This window comes from Octopus bimaculoides, chromosome 1 (genome assembly GCF_046866305.1).
Source record: "Octopus bimaculoides isolate indiv1 chromosome 1, ASM4686630v1, whole genome shotgun sequence".
NCBI lineage: Eukaryota > Metazoa > Mollusca > Cephalopoda > Octopoda > Octopodidae > Octopus > Octopus bimaculoides.
The window spans coordinates 99,450,250-99,467,753 of record NC_142928.1 but is presented as its reverse complement, the minus strand read 5'-3'; the positions used below and the strand labels follow the sequence as shown (position 1 = coordinate 99,467,753).

Here is a 17,504-nt window from a genome sequence, read left to right as displayed (position 1 = left end):
AAATTATTAACCAAAGTTTGAAAGAAAAACAGAATTCATTGAACAAGAACCCTGAATTCATTGAAACAGAGTAATAACAGGAAATTTATAAAACAAGCAAGAGTTTTTATTAAAAGAGTTTATTAATCAAGTACTAGACTACTAATAACCACTTGACTAGTTTTCGCTAAAGTTCCACTGATACTTGTTGCAACAGTTCAGATCTAACTGAGAATAAAATCGTGGAACCTCATACAGTTCTCTCTGCAGCTAATTCTTCTAAAAGTTGTCAGTCTACATTTATGGTATTTTATGACATCAGTCATTTTTTTTTGTCTTCTTTATGAGCCACTGTATGAGCTAGTTAAGGTGAAAATTATCACAATTTCCAGCACATCAAATAACTGAAAAAGAATTTTCACTGGTTGCTAATAACTATATGTTTTCTATCATCATTTTTTTAACATCCACTTTTCTATATGTTACTGGAATTCACTGAGGCAAACTTTCTATGGCCAGACACCCTTCCTAGTGCCAATTCTCATGTTTTTAAGGTAATTTTCCCCCATGGCTGGACATGTTTTCATGGAAGACAGTGATGCTCATAACTATCACATGATGTCCAGATAAGGAAACACAAACACACAGAGAATGGGCTTCTTCAGTTTCCATCAGCAAGGCTTTAGTTAACCCAGGGTTAAAGTAGAAGACACTTGCCCAAAACCACATGGTTGGAAAGCAAATTTCTTAATCACACAGCCATGTCTACACACACACACACACACACACAAACAATCATCAGTGTCATCTTTATATCCACTTTATCCATACTAGCATGATTTGAGCAAGACATATTTAGATAGTTTTTTTATGAATGCATACCCTCCCTACCACCATTCTGTACTTGTAGCTCAAGTGAGGTATTTGGATTCCACTTGTCTTTGCATATCTAAAACAAAAGTGCCAAACTGTGGGACATAGCTACAGGTGACAAACATGCATCACTATTTTTACTTAAATGATGACAATGTGAAAATACATGGATGTATATATATATATATATATATATATATATATATATATATATATACAGTTTGGGTTCGTGCCAGGTAAAAGCACTACTGATGCCTTATTTCTAGTGAGACAGCTGCAGGAGAAATACCGAGCTAAGGATAAACCTCTGTACCTGGCTTTCGTTGACATGGAGAAAGCCTTTGACAGGGTCCCCCGATCCCTTATCTGGTGGTCAATGAGGAAACTTGGGATAGAAGAATGGTTAGTGAGAGCTGTGCGAGCCATGTACAGAGATGCTGCCAGTAAGGTGAGGGTTGGAAATGAGTACAGCAATGAATTCCGGGTAGAGGTAGGGGTCCACCAAGGTTCCGTCCTCAGCCCCCTCTTATTTATCATAGTCCTCCAGGCAATCACAGAGGAGTTCAAGACAAGTTGCCCCTGGGAGCTCCTCTATGCTGATGACCTTGCCCTAATTGCGGAGTCACTATCAGAACTAGAGGAGAAGTTTCAGGTGTGGAAGCAAGGTCTAGAATTGAAGGGCCCTAGAGTCAACCCAGCTAAAACCAAAATCCTAATAAGTAGGAAGGTAGATGACTACTGACCGAGACCTTTGGAAATGTGCTGTGCGTGAGAAGACCCGGCAAGCCAAGTAAGATCGTTGCCAGTGCCCCTGGACTGGCTCTTGTGCGGGTGGCACATGAGATGCACCATTTTGAGCGTGGCCGTTGCCAGTACCGCCTGACTGGCTCCCGTAGGATTTTCGAGTGAGATCGTTGCCAGTGCCCCTGGACTGGCTTGTGCGGGTGGCACATAAAAGACACCATTTCGAGCGTGGCCGTTTTTGTGCGGGTGACACGTAAAAGTACCCACTACACTCTCTGAGTGGTTGGCGTTAGGAAGGGCATCCAGCTGTAGAAACTCTGCCAAATTAGATTGGAGCCTGGTGTTGCCATCAGGTTTCACCAGTCCTCAGTCAAATCGTCCAACCCATGCTAGCATGGAAAGCGGACGTTAAACGATGATGATGATGATGATGATGATGATATACGTGCGTGAGTCGTCTAAGAAACCACAAGTGAGGGAGAAAATGCACTCATATAACTGTTAGTAGGGTGGGTATATTATCTGAATTTTATAGCATTAAGTATCCATCACGACTGGTCTTACCAATCGGTTTTGTGCAAAATACAATGGAGTGTTAGGTAACAATCCAATTATATAATTACATTCATCAGAGGTAGCAAGTATGGAAGGGATTATGGTGTCTGCTCTCTATTGTCAGAGATGGATTAGCACAACCGGTCAGTGGCTGCTGCGAAAAAAGTGGTGGAACAAAAAAATGGGCCAAGGGATTTGGCTAGAGTTTGACCTAGACACACACCAATGCACCTATGTACACATACGCACACCTCTATAAAGCAAACATCCTGCATATAACTATCCCCCACTACCCCCAGCCCAAACCCCCTCACACACACACACCATTATACATTACACACCTCACACTAATATAAGAACCCCACAACTTTACTCTTTACAGAAAAAATAGACCAACAAACACAGCACTATACATACCTACACCCACAGAAAAAATTATACATATGACACTGATACACATACCACACATCCCATCCCCACAGGGACACCACATTATTAATACACACTTTCCCCACTTCAAGATAACTCTTGCCGGCTTCACAACATATCTAACCAAGGGACATAACTCCTAGCTGAATCCCCTGGCCCATTTTTGTTCCACCACATTTTTCGCAGCAGCCGCTGACCAGTTGAGCTAATAGACAATAGAGAGTAGTCACCATATTCCCTTCCATATTGACTATCTCTGATGAGTGTAATTATATAATTGGATTGTTACCTAACACTCCACTGTATTTTGTGTGAAACCGACTGGTAAGACCAGCCGTGATGGATACTTGATGCTATAAAATTCAGATTATATATATATATATATATATATATATATATATAATATTATATATATAAAACTGAGAATGTGTGTCTGTCTGTCTGTGTGAATCCCTAAAACTCGAGAAGTACCCAACAGATTTCATTCAAATTTTACACATACATTACTTGGGTTCCATGGAGTGTCATGGGCCAAAAAAATTTTCAACTTCTTGCCTAATGCAAGCCTGGAGCAATCTTTTAGACTGGTTCAGTATTACATGTCAAACGTGAGAAAATAAGATCTATATTGTAATGATATAATATTATTTCACTTTTATTCTTTCATTTTTAATTCTAATGTGATAAGACTATAATATTGTTTCACTTTTAATTCCAATGTGATAACACCAAGATTATCTTATTTCTATTATATTTGAATTATATCCTAATGCGAACAACGTTACGCATAGGCAACTTTCCATCTTTATGGCCGAGGAGAAGTTTAAGGTGTGGAAGCAAGGACTAGAATCGAAGGGCCTCGGAGTCAACCTAGCAAAAACCAAAATCCTAATAAGTAGGAAGGTAGATAAAACACAAACCCCTTCAGGTAGATGGCCCTGCTCAGTATGCAGTAAAGGAGTAGGTAGTAACTCTATAAGATGTACCCAGTGCAAGCTATGGACACATAAGAGGTGCAGCAATATCAAAGGCAGATTAACTACAAAGTTAGTTTTTGTATGTGGCAGATGTTCAGGTGCAATAAACACTGTAAACAAACAGGAAACAACTTCTATCTCATTCCAGGGAGAAAAACTAGAGGTAGTTGATAGCTTCCGCTATCTGGGTGACCAAGTTAGTAGTGGGGGTGGGTGCGCTGAAAGTGTAACTGCTAGAATAAGAATAGCCTGGGCCAAGTTTAGAGAGCTCTTACCTCTGCTGGCGACAAAGGGACTCTCACTCAGGGTAAAAGGCAGACTGTATAATGCATGTGTACGAACAGCCATACTACATGGCAGTGAAACATAGGCTGTGACTGCTGAGGACATGCGTAAGCTTGCAAGGAATGAAGCCAGTATGCTCCGCTGGATGTGTAATGTAAATGTGCATACCCGTCAGAGTGTAAGTATCTTGAGAGAAAAGCTGAACATAAGAAGCGTCAGTAGTGGTGTGCAAGAGAGACGATTGCGCTGGTTTGGACATGTGGTGAGAATGAATGAGGATAGCTGCGTGAAAAAGTGCCACTCCCTAACAGTTGAGGGAACCAGTGGAAGAGGTAGGCCCAGGAAGACCTGGGCTGAGGTGGTGAGGCAAGACCTTCGTACATTGGGCCTCACCGAGGCGATGACTACTGACCGAGACCTTTGGAAATGTGCTGTGCGTGAGAAGACCCGGCAAGCCAAGTGAGATCGTTGCCAGTGCCCCTGGACTGGCTCTTGTGCGGGTGGCACATAAGATGTACCATCCTGAGCGTGACCGTTGCCAGTACCGCCTGACTGGCCTTGTAGGGTTTTCGAGCGAGATCTTTGCCAGTGCCCCTGGACTGGCTCTTGTGTGGGTGGCACATAAAAGACACCATTTCGAGTGTGGCCGTTTTCGAGCGGGTGACACGTAAAAGCACCCACTACACTCTCTGAGTGGTTGGCGTTAGGAAGGGCATCCAGCTGTAGAAACTCTGCCAAATTAGATTGGAGCCTGGTGTAGCCATCCGGTTGCACCAGTCCTCAGTCAAATCGTCCAACCCATGCTAGCATGGAAAGCGGACGTTATACGATGATGATGATGATGATGATGATGGCCACGACAGCGGAATGGTGTGTCAGTATATATGTGTGTTGACTGATGTAATGAACAGCTGGAGGTGAAACTCTTGACAAAAACAATGAGGTGACAGGTCCAAGGTAGATAAAAATACACATTTACCGTTCAATTACCAGTTGATAATTATCGCAGCAGTTGCAAGATATTTACAGTTACATATTAACCCTTAAATTAGCATTTAATATATGTGCTTATTAATATATATATATATATATATATATATATATATATTTATTAAGAAATTTATCTATAATAATTATTGTGGCATTTACTGTTAAATTAGCAGTATGTACATGTGCTTCTATTTGGTTCATTTACACTGCATACAAAAATTAAGACAGCTTACAAAAATAGAGATTAATGTATAATTTTTTTAAACTCACTTTTGGCAGCAATCATTTTCTTTACCTCCATTTCTAAGATGAAGCGACCATTTAGCTGAGCTTAAAGAACACATTCAGTTAGCAGTGCAGGAGCTAACTCCTGAAATGCTAACTGAATGTGTTTCACAACACTAAGGAGAGATTTGAAGTATGCAGGGATACAGACATGTTGAAAGTTTTCAATAAAAGTTTGACATAAGATTTATAAATCTATTTGTTTTGGTATCATAATTAAGTAATAAACATAAAATTCTGTCAGTTTTTTTTAAAATTTGCTCAATTTCATTGAAACAAATGATATAGTGTTGTTAGTTGTTTCTTTGGTCAAGTAAATATTAAAATCAAAGGTCTTCTTGCCGTAAACGTCCCATCTTTTTGTTAAGCATATTGTATCAAGGAGTATATTATCCAAAATGTATCTCTCCTTTATAGGCATGGCTGTGTGGTTGAGAAGCTCGCTTTCCAACCATGTTGCTTTGGGTTCAGTCCCACTGTGTAGAACGTTGGGCAATTCTCTTTCATTACAGCTCCAATGCCAACCAAAGCCTTGTGTATTATATAATTGCCATTACTGTATTGATATATAAAATAACACATACAACTCACTTATCATTGTCATATAATAAACAAACAAAAGTTCATGTATGAAATTGATCTTTTTTCTACTTCAGTTATTACATATTTTTCTCTTATAAAATACACACATATAGGAGGAGTAAATTATATATATATAACATGTTGATTGTGGCTCCCGAGAAAGAGTAAAAGTAATAACTCGATCAACAATGGGTATTACTGCTAAGATATACATATACACACACACGTTTGTGTATATATATATATATACACACACACACATATATACATACATGTATACACATACATATAAATACACATGTATACACACACATACATCACATATATATATATATACATACATATATAAAAACCAGCCAGCCACAAGGGATAGGTGGGTGCTTATGATTATGAAACCCTTCCCTGGTGAAGAATGCACAACAAAGGTTGGTGGTTAATAACTTCAGACTCAGAAACACAAACCAGTTTTGAAAAGGATGACATAAAAACTTAAAGATCAATTAAACAATCAGACATTTAAATACACACTAGTTGAGGCATTGGAAGAAAAAGAAGAGGAAATAGAGTCATATAGCAAAGATGACAGCTGAAAATTCCTGAGCCACAAACTACTGAGGGCTACAGATCAAATCTGTGGTTGGGACAAAATTTTCAGCCAAACTAAGGGTAATATGGTTGTGGAACTGTGAGGTAGACAGGGCCATAAAAGTACAGACAGGCTTGGAAAAACCAGAAAAATGGAAGCAGTAAAGAACTATATCAGTTAGGCAACATGTTTATTTAACAAGGGCAGAAGCAGAAGGAAGGAAGCTTTGCCAATGTTATGGCATGCTCCAGATGGCAAGACAGTATAGCAAAGGGAGTCAAGATGTATGGATAGACAACAGTATGCTTGCACTTAGTGATCCTGAAAAGAAATAGACATGAAACTGCTACTATGAAAGGTTATTAAAATGTGGAAAATGCATAGGAGGAGAGCCTTCCAAACATGAACCTTACAGAGGGACTAACTATCCCAGTTGACACAATATGATAGATAAAGCAATTAAGGACATGAAGACAAGGAAATCCCCTGATCCATCAGGAATTACTGCTGAGATGCTTAAAATATCTGGCAGAGAAGGATACAGCCTACTCATATAGTTAATCAGGTTGTATAGGAAGGTGTTATATCAATTGACTAGTGTAGCAGCATCACAATCAACTGTTACAAGGGTACAGGAGAAGCATAGAAAGGAGTAATTACATAGGTATTAAACTGCTGATTTAAGTCACAAAGTTAGAGAGAGAGAAAGTTATAGCCCAATTGATTGGGAACAGAATTTGATTAAAATAAGATGCAATTTGGCACATCTTAGAAAGACAATGGCAGGAGAAGTATTTAGCTGAAAGTAAACCATTGTACTTGGCATTCACTGACCTGGAGAAAGCCTTCAACAGAGTTCCTCGTTCTGTGATCTGATGGTCTCTGAGGAAGCTAGGGGTAAATGAACAGCTTGTGAAAGCCATACAAGCCATATACAGGGGCACTGCCAGTAAGGTGAGAGTTAGCCATAGGTATAGCAATGAATTTACAGTTAAAAGTAGGAGTTTACCAGGACTCAGTTCTCAGTCCCCTCCTATTCATCATTGTCCTTTAAGCTTTTACAAAAGAAATTAGACCAGCCACCCTAGGGAACTACTATATGCTGATGATCTTGTTCTTATAGCAGAATCTGCAATAGCATTACAAAAAAATTCCAAGTGTGGAAGCAAAACCTGGAATCAAAGGGGCTTAAAGTTAATTTAGCAAAGACCAAAGTTCTAGTAAGAAAATAGACAAGACGCTACTCTTTCAAGTAAATGGCCCTACTCAACATAAAAGCAAGAATTCCTTACAGTCTACCTAGTGCAAACTATGGACATACAAGAGGGGCAGTGGGATCACAGGAAGGTTAACAGAGAAAGCAGTGTTCATATGTAGAAGGTACACAGGAGAAATAAACACTAAGAATACACAAGACCTATATTTTCTCAAATGCCTTCAAGACTCCCAAGAAGTAGTAGAGCTAGGTGAGCTAATTAGCAATGAAAGGGAATATTCTGAAAATATAGTTACGAGAATAAAAATAGGATGGAGAAAGTTCAGAGAGCTGTTATTTGCCTTGGCAACCAAAGGTCTCTCTGACAGACAGAAAGACAGATTGTATGATGCTTGTATACAAACAGCAATGCCAATTGATAGTGAGACATAGGCTCTGAATGCAGAAGAGATGTGAGGACTAGAGAGGTTTGAAGCTAATATGCTCCATTGTGATATGCAATGTCAGTGTGCATGTACAACAAAGTGCTAATGTATTGAGATAAGGATTAAACATAAGAGGAATCAGATGTAATGTACAAGGCAGAAGACTGCACTGGTTTGGTCATGTGATGTGCATGAAAGAGGACAGCTGCACAAAGAAGTGCTGGTTGCTTAAGTGAATGGGATTTGTGGAAGAGGGAGACCTAGGAAGATGTATGATGAAGTAGTGAAGGCTGATCTCAAGATGATGAGCTTCACAGAAGAGTTAATAAAGGACAAACAATTTGTGATTCAATGTGCTCAAAAGGACCCATCCATCACAGCAAAAACGAGGTCATAAAAATGTTATTTATCCTTGTATATGCCAGGTTCTACCCCCATGCCCATGCTGACCTGTTAAGCACTCCCCACATCTCATGCCCATCTAATTTCCATCATTTCTCTACCTATGGCACTATTCAGCTACTGTAGTCACTGGAGAGCAGAATTAGCACATATTACATTCCCACCATTTTTGCACTGCCAGTTACCGTTTTCCCCCCCACTCCACAGAACCACTTTATCCAGCATTCTCATTATCATCTCTTCTCACACTATTTTCAACAGTCATCTCTTTTTTGTGCCTCCAATTATCTCTCTCTCTCTCTCTCTTCATACTTCATCTTAACATCTCTCATATCTGCCAGCATACCCCACTCACTATAGCCATCCTTATGTACCTCTACATCTTCTTCCACACCACGCCAACACCTCACACATCATGCCCTTATTTCTTAATCTATCTTCCTTGAACCACTTCTATCTCTCTCCCCTTACCCCTCTCTGTACTGGCATTTCCCACCAACTTCACCTTCACACTTGTTCATTACTCAATACTTTCGCCTTTACCCCCATCTCCAACCAACTATTGCTCTCCACTCACATTGTTATGAAACTATCCACCCTAACCGCCCTCACTGATCCACTGTTCATATCTTCTTATGCTCACCTTATTATAAATCTTGAGGGCTTGCTCTGGCACCCCATCACTACCATTTTGTCTTCCTAGCAACACCCACCCTTATTTAATGGAGGGCTGTCATGTAGCTTCTCTATAGCAACATATGTGCACATGTCCTCTTCAATGCCTAGCATTAAGCCACCACCCTCTCTCAAATACTGACCCCCCCCCCACTAGTTGGGGGAGCTTTTTCATTTTCCATTCATGCAATTACTTGGCAACATCATAGGTAGAGGTGGCATGAAACAAGCACCCAGTACACTCTGTAGAGTGGTTTGTGCTAGGAAGGACATCATGCCAAAGCTGCCATTGGAGCTCAATGCAGCCCTGCAGCAGCTTGATCTTGTCAAACTGTCCAACACATGCCAGCATAGAAAAACAGACATTTGATGATGATGATGATGATGATGATGATGATGATGGTGATGATGGTGATGATGATGGTGATGATGATGATGATGATGGTGTGTGTATATGTAGTAGGTGCAGGTGTTGCTGTGTTGTAAGAAGTTTGCTTCCCAACACATGGTCTCTAGTTTAGTCCCACTCTGTAACAACTTGAGTATATATGTATGTGCTATGTCTTCTTGCTTTGACTTCATATGACTTGTAAACCATCATACTAGTGGTTGACCTTTGTTTCCAATCTACCATGCAAATATGTTCATGGAGAAATTATTACCTTACCATCTGACCCATGCAAGCATGAAAAAGTTAATGTGAAATGATATATTAGATACAATTGCGCTGGTATGGTCATTTGGCAAAACTGGATGAGGATAGCTGTGTGGAAAAGTGCCACAGCCTAGCGGTTGAGGGTACCTGTGGAAGAGGTAGACCCAGGAAGACCTGGGATGAGGTGGTGAGGCACGACCTTCGAACATTAGGCCTCACAGAGGCAATGACTAGTGACTGAGACCTTTGGAAATATGCTGCGCGTAAGAAGACCCAGCAAGACAAGTGAGACCATAACCCGTGGCCTTTACCAGGGGTGTAGCCAGCCGACTTATGCGTATGTTTCCTTCTTTGGACACAAAACCCTGCTTGTGAAGACCTGTTGAAGCAAGTGAAATCGAAATTAAAACTGAACCAAATTCAATGACTGGCACCCATGCCAACCTTCCTTCATTGGTCACTAAACTCTGCTTGCGAAGACCTGTTGGAGCAAGTGAAATCAAAATCGAAACTGAACCAAATTCAATGACTGGCACCTGTGCCAGTGGAGCGCTAACAGCACCATCCAAGCGGGATCACTGCCAGAGCAGCTGTCTGGCTTCCGTGCTGGTGGCACATAAAAAGCACCATTTGAGCGTGATCATTACCAGCATCGCCTTACTGGCACTTAAAAAAGCATTTGAGCGAGGTCGTTGCCAGTGCTGCTGAACTGACTCCTGTGCAGGTGGCACGTAAAAAACACCATCTGAGTGTGGCTGTTGCCAGTACCGCCAGATTGGCCCTTGTGCCGGTGGCACGTAAAAGCACCCACTACACTCTCGGAGTGGTTGGCGTTAGGAAGGGCATCCAGCTGTAGAAACTCTGCCAGATCAGATTGGAGCCTAGTACAGCCATCCGGTTCGCCAGTCCTCAGTCAAATTGTCCAACCCATGCTAGCATGGAAAGCGGACGTTAAACGATGATGATGATGATGATGATGATGATCTATGCATGTGAATGTGTGTGTGAATCAACAAGGAGGGAGCTGTCAACAATTTTATGACCTCCATCACATCTGAACATATCTCATGGCATAGGCTGTTTTGTTTTTCCCTAATTTCCATCAAAGTTTTATCCTTACCTGCATATAAAGCCATCACATCAAAAGTAGAAAATAACATTTTCACGAGAATTAGATACTTTCTCTGTATTCTATATGTGTCTGTTAGTTCATCTGCCTCTATAGGCTTATATTTTGTTTGGATTTTTATCATTGCACAAATGTCCAGGTGCAGGTGTGGCTGTGTGGTAAGAAGTTTGCTTTCCAACCACATGGTTCTGGGTTCAGTCTCACTGCATGGCACACTGGGCAAGTGTCTTCTACTATAGCCACAGGCCGACCAAAGCATTGTGAGTGGATTTGATAGACGGAAACTGAAAGAAGCCTGTTGTGTGTGTGTGTGTGTGTGTCTTTGTGTCTATGTTTGTCTCCCATCACTGCTTGACAACTGGTGTTGGTGCATTTACATCCCCATAATCTAGCAGTTCAGCAAAAGTGACTGATAGAATAAGTACTAAGCTTAATAACAAAAAGTCTTGAGGTTGATTGGTTCTACTAAAACCATTCAAGGTGATGCCCTAACATGGCTGCAGTCATATGTTTAACATAAATTTGTATGTATTTTGTATGTGTATGAATAGTTATATGTCAGTTCACTATGCATTTATGTGAATACATATATTTATCTAAATTTGCATATTTCTGTGAGTGGTTTCCCATCTTCAAACCATATTGCATTATTTATGTACACATCATCATCATCATCATCAGTTTTCAATGCTGGCATGAGTTGGATGGCTTGACCACAGCTAGCAAGCTGGAGAACTGTATCAGGTTCTAGCCCAATTTGACCTTGATTTCTATGGCTGGATGCCCTTCCTAATGCCAACCACTTTACAAAGTGTGCTGGGTGCTTTTTATGTAGATCAGAACAGAAGTATAACAAGATAAAAATAAGTGAACTTTATGAAGGTTTTGAAGAGCACCTATAAACTCAGATTTTGTTAACAGCAACTATGAAAGTGTTATATTTGTGACACCCACTGAAATGAAATCTAATTTGTCGATTCAAATTTGTTTATACACATTACTAATAATAATTACCAAGTGAATTTTCCTTTTTTCTTTCTTCAGCACACTCAATCTTAACTGCTGGAGTTTTTGAACTGCCATCAACATCTACCATAGGGCAAGTATTACATTCCAGGTTGCTGTTCAATTGATCAGTGTCATTCTCACTAATGGCTGGGAATTCTGAAAAAAAAAAAATAATAATAATTCAACGATAAATATTGCTTGAGTATCAGAAACAGTAACAATAGCAATAATAAGAAAACCTACATTAAAAGAGCTAAACAAAATCATTCAAACTATTTCTTAACTCATGTTAGTGTTTAAAACCAACAGTGTTAAAAAACAGCTGATCCTACTAGAGGTTTAACTAAATATTAGGCACAATATATTAAACATGTCTAATTTGTGGGTCATTATTAACTCTTTAGCCTTCAGATTATTCTGTCAAATGTTATGCTTATTTATTCACATTGTTTTGAATTAATCATGCATTATCTTGTAGCTTTGAGATTTAAATGATGTGATTGTTTATTTTTTGAATGACATTGTAGGGTAGGTGAGAGGGAACAGATCCGGCCAGTTTGAACATAAAATGGGTAGAATATTTGGGCTGGATTAAGTGCTAAAGGGTTACTCAAGTGGTTAACCAATCCTGTGGAACACACTTATTACTCCACATTTTTACATAAATTTTTTTAAAAAAAGACTCAATATAAGTATTATACAGAATGAAAGAAGAATGCAACCTTTTTATAATCAATCTGCCACAGACTCACCTTTGTCACATGTTATCAAATTTCCCAAAACTGACTGTTTAATGTCGTCTTGTTTAAACATCAAAAGTTATGCTATAACATTACTGTTAACATGAGATTTTAATAGATAAACATTTATTGTATACAATTTACCAATATTAGGCAAGTGAAATCGAAATCGAGTTAAATTGGACACTAAACTCCACTTGCGAAGACCTGTTGAGACAAGTGAAATCGAAATCAAATTAAATTCGACGAGTGGCACCCATGGCAACGTCGTCTCCTTCATTGGACATGAAACTCAGCTTGCGAAGACTTATTGGGGCAAGCGAAAGCGAAATTGTGATGGCACCTGTGCCCAGCATCGCCTTTCTGGCACTTGTGCCCACGGCATGTCTAAGGACTTTCAAGCGAGATCATTGCCAGTGCCCCTGGACTGGCTCTTGTGCGGGTGGCACACAAAATACACCATTTTGAGCGTGGCCGTTGCCAGTACCGCCTGACTGGCCTTCGTGTGGGTGACACGTAAAAGCACCCACTACACTCTCTGAGTGGTTGGCGTTAGGAAGGGCATCCAGCTGTAGAAACTCTGCCAAATCGGATTGGAGACTGGTGTAGCCATCTGGTTTCACCAGTCCTCAGTCAAATCGTCCAACCCATGCTAGCATGGAAAGCGGACGTTAAACAACGATGATGATGATGATGATGATGCTTTGTGTTCTTTAACATGCTTTGTTCACTATTTCTCCACATCTATATTCCACTTATTTCTACATTAGCTAATGCAAAAAGCCTCAACATGGTCGCTCAACCTGCTGGAAATAGCAACCAAATCTACCTTTAATTACACCCTTTGTCTTTACATACTACAGGATGGTCATGAGTGGAATGCTTTTGATCATAGGCTTCTATATTCGATAATTGATCCAGTGCTAATCAAAGCATTTTTACAATATTCCACTCACTTAAGACAGAAAGTAGCTTTAATTTTAGTAGCTATGACTCTTAGTTTGAAAAAATTTCAAGAGAATAATTTGATGCAACAAATGAAAAACTTAAGACATATTATCCTTGTGGTTGATTTTGATAGTAATAGTGATTGTACCACAGAACCAATTTTAATAACAGAACAGAACATTGTTCAAAACATGCTTATTCTATGTATAACTTAATAGTTTTTCAATGATCATAGTGGTAATTTTTTTAAAAATTGGTGTAATTACATGTGTAGATAGGTTTGCATTTCTACTTGGTTCATACAATTACACTGTGCAAACTTTTTTCAAATTTATCATCATCATTTTACATCCAGTGACAAGGTGAGGAAACCAAATATTCTTCCATATATTGGATTTTTGAACAAAAGTGCACACTATTTTTTAAATAAAATTAAAAAACTGTATTTAGATATTTCTATGTACCTTTATTCAACCAAATATGTCCCATTTTGTTTCACTATCTTTTGCTGTCTTTGAGGCAGCTTCATGATTGCATTTTCCCAGAACTTGGTGCCTTTCTGGTTCATGGACTGATCTAAGTGGTTTTTACAGTCTTCAAAGAATTGAAGTTCTTTCCATTAAGAGAATTTTGTAGGGATCAAAACAAATGGTAATCTGAAGGTGCAAAGCCAAGTGAGTAACATTGGTTGTAGTAGGACATCCCAGCCAAGCTGTACCCAGAAGGAAGACAACACACTTTCAAATAGTCAATTATGGATGTTTTTCATCAACTGCCTCCTTTAATCTATCTAATTGGGAACAATAATTATTTGAATTCATCATCTGATTTTGTGGAAGGACCTTATAATATACAATGCCCTTCCAATCCCACCATATACAGAGCATCACCTTCTTCAGATACTGACCAGCTTCTGAAGAGATTAAAGACACTTCATTTTGTTTTCCCCAGAATCATTTTCACTCTACATTGTTGTACAATCTATTTTTTATCAGCTATGAGCATTTTTCAAAAATGGATTGTTTTCGTTGCATTTGAGCAGAGATTTGCAGATGGAAATGCAGTCCATTAAATTATTAGGCACCCAAACATCATAGCAATTCACATACCCAAATGTTTTTAAAAACCGTATGACATACGTAGAGTATCTCAGTATGTAACCTAAATTATTTTTGATGAGTGTTTTGATTTGGTCATCAGCAAGAACTGTAAGCCAGCCAGAACATTCATGGTCTTGAAAATAAAAAAAATTTTACCCCTAAAACCTAGTGTACTGCTTACAAACAGTCCTCACAGCTATGGCAACATCTCCATAAACAGCACATATCTTTTTTGCTGATGGTACAGCATATTTGCCATTCCAGAAATAAAAGAGCATCAAATGAAAAAAGTGTATGTGATTTTTCTCCATTTTCACTTTTAACATAAAAAAACCAGTAGAAATAAACTATCCATATAGTAATTCTATACAAAGATGTGGTGAAATATCATCTTCCAGAAAAATAAAAATATATGTCAATTGCTTCTGTCGTGTGAGAAACAAAAGAGTGTGTGTGTGTGCGTGTATAATTATTTTACACCTGCTTTCCACATTCGTGTGGACAACTTGACAGAATCTGGTGAGTTAGAAGATCACCTCATGTTCCAATGTTTCCATTTATGCATGGGTTCTATAGCTGGATACCCTTCTTAATGCCAACCACCCCTACAGAGTGCCATTGCACCAGTACTAGCAAGCCTAAAGAGTCCCTACAAGTATAAGGAGAATAGGAGAAAGAATGATTATAGGTACAGTAATGAAAGAGGGTAGAGTATGATGAGAAGAACAGATTTATTGTTGTAGGAGAATGATAAAGGAAGTGTAGGCACTGTTGAGGGAGGGAATATGGAAGGGATTTGTATCAAGGGTTAATGAGAGAGAGATGGATAGAGCAGTAAGAATAATGGGGAGGACTTTGTAGCAATGATCTAACCCACATTGTAAGGACAAATATGAATGGAATTCTCTCTCTCTCTCTGGCTGGGTAACTATGTACCTCCTCTACAGCAAGACATCTATTTCTATCTCTGATACACTAACCTTTCATCATCTGACACAAAATCACCTCTTCCAACGTCCCCCTCCCCTCTAAAAGATTCCTTGTCTTGCAAAATTATTTGGTGACCCGGCCAATGCTGGTGCCATTTCCATGCCAAAAATGACCTCGCTTGTGCAGGTGCCACATAAAAAGCACTCAGTCCACTCTGCAGGGTGTTTGGTGTTAAAACCATGCCAAAAGGGACACAGAAGTCTGGTGCAGTCTTCTGCATGGCCAGCTCCTGTTAAACCGTCCAACCCATGCCAGCATGAAAGGAAGACATATGATAATGATGAGTTGGAAATAGGGAAGGTGAAAGGTAGAATAAAATGATGGCAAGAATCTAGAGAGGGCTATAGGAAGAAATCGAAATATAAGGGAAGGTGATGGGAGTGAACCAGAGAAGAAAGAGATGAGAGTGCTGGGGTAGGAAGAGAAGTTATAGAGAGGACAGTGAGAGAAACAAGTAGAGGGTGGTGTAGCAGTAAGTGAATGCAGTAAGAGAAGTGAGAGGAAAAGAGTTGGAGGCTAATACAGAGGCAGAGGAAAAATGCAGTGAGAGTATCCAAGACAAGGAGATAGAGGAGAGTGAGAGGAGGAGGAAGACTAGAAGGTGAAGGCAGTAAAAGAATCCCCGCAATCAACACTCAACTTGTTAGCATTTTCTTCACCACATTTGTCCAAGAGCTGGTTTTCTCCAGTACAGCATGTTACCAATCGGTGCAGTTACTATCACTTTCCTGAGATCAACTTTCACCTTGTGTGTGTGTGAGGTGGGGGGGGGGGGGGCATGTGCTTATGCATCTACTTACACACACATATAGCCCATCTATGTTATGTGTGTGTGTGTGTGTGTGTCATCCATCTATAATGCAAATAGTAGCGGAATATGAAATCAGCTACATAATAATAAACAAGAAGACGCATCAAGCTAAGTGAAATTGTGGCCATCAATGCATACAGGCTTGTTCTCTATGTCCCTCTCTCAGCTGTGAGATCCTAGTTTTGCAGACTCATGGGTGCTGGTGCAATGTAAAAGCACCTGTGCCAGTGCCATGTAAAAGTACCTGTGCCAGCTCCACTTAAAAGCACCATGGTTGGTGCCATGTTAAAAGCACCCAGTACACTCTGTAAAGTGGCCAGTGCTGGGAAGGGCATCCAGCCACAGAAACCAATCAAAAACAAACAAATGGAGCCTGGGCAGCTCTTCAGCTGGCCTTCTATTGTCGAACCATCCAACCCTTGCCAGAATAAAGAACAGACATTAAATGATGATGGTAGTAGTGGTGGTGGTTGCAGTCATCGTCATTGTCATGCACTTTGTGGAAAAGCATTGCTATAATATAGATTCCCAACTAGCCAATGATTTACTGCTTTTCCAGTGATGAGAATGACAAGGGACTGTCTGTGTAATTTGGGCAGAAGAAATACCACAAGGTATCACTGTATGCATACACCAGTTTTATTGCTTTTCTCCCCAATATATACAACTTTTGGTCTTATATATTGGCAAAAGGTATACACATACATATATATAGAAATTCACTGAATCGCAAAGGAAATGCGATTTTTTCAAATGTCATTTTTATATGGTAAATTCTGAAAATTTATTTCGGGGATCTAAGCATAAATATTCCAAGACATGCTGGTTTATGACTGAAACCCAAATCGCAGGTAACCTTTCAACTTTCCCTGAAATGACACACCAAAACGCAGCTGCACTGAATGCCATGGGTGGCAGTTGCAAACAATTGTCATGAAAACCAAAATGCATGTGCATCTCATGGAGGTTATGAGTATAAAAATCAACTTGAACCACGTTCCTGGCATTCGTAATTTGGATGCATCAGGTATGACCAGATTGTCAGCAGTGCAGAGAGAACAAGCTATTGGCCAATTACAAGCAAGACAACATGCCCTGGTTGTTGTGAAAGCTTACAATG

At 39.6% G+C, this 17,504-nt stretch overlaps 1 protein-coding gene across 5 annotated transcripts in view; it reads right to left on the bottom strand.

Annotated features, from left to right (window-relative positions):
• The window catches only part of LOC106876173 (microprocessor complex subunit DGCR8), a 73,395-nt gene that overhangs the window by 26,292 nt on the left and 29,599 nt on the right, over positions 1 to 17,504 (bottom strand). For all 5 annotated transcript variants that reach the window (XM_089354610.1, XM_089354628.1, XM_089354614.1 and 2 more), the window contains one exon: positions 11,802 to 11,951. In XM_089354610.1, coding sequence (XP_089210736.1) covers positions 11,802 to 11,951 — 150 coding nt within the window. The remainder of the gene's footprint in view (positions 1 to 11,801; positions 11,952 to 17,504) is intronic.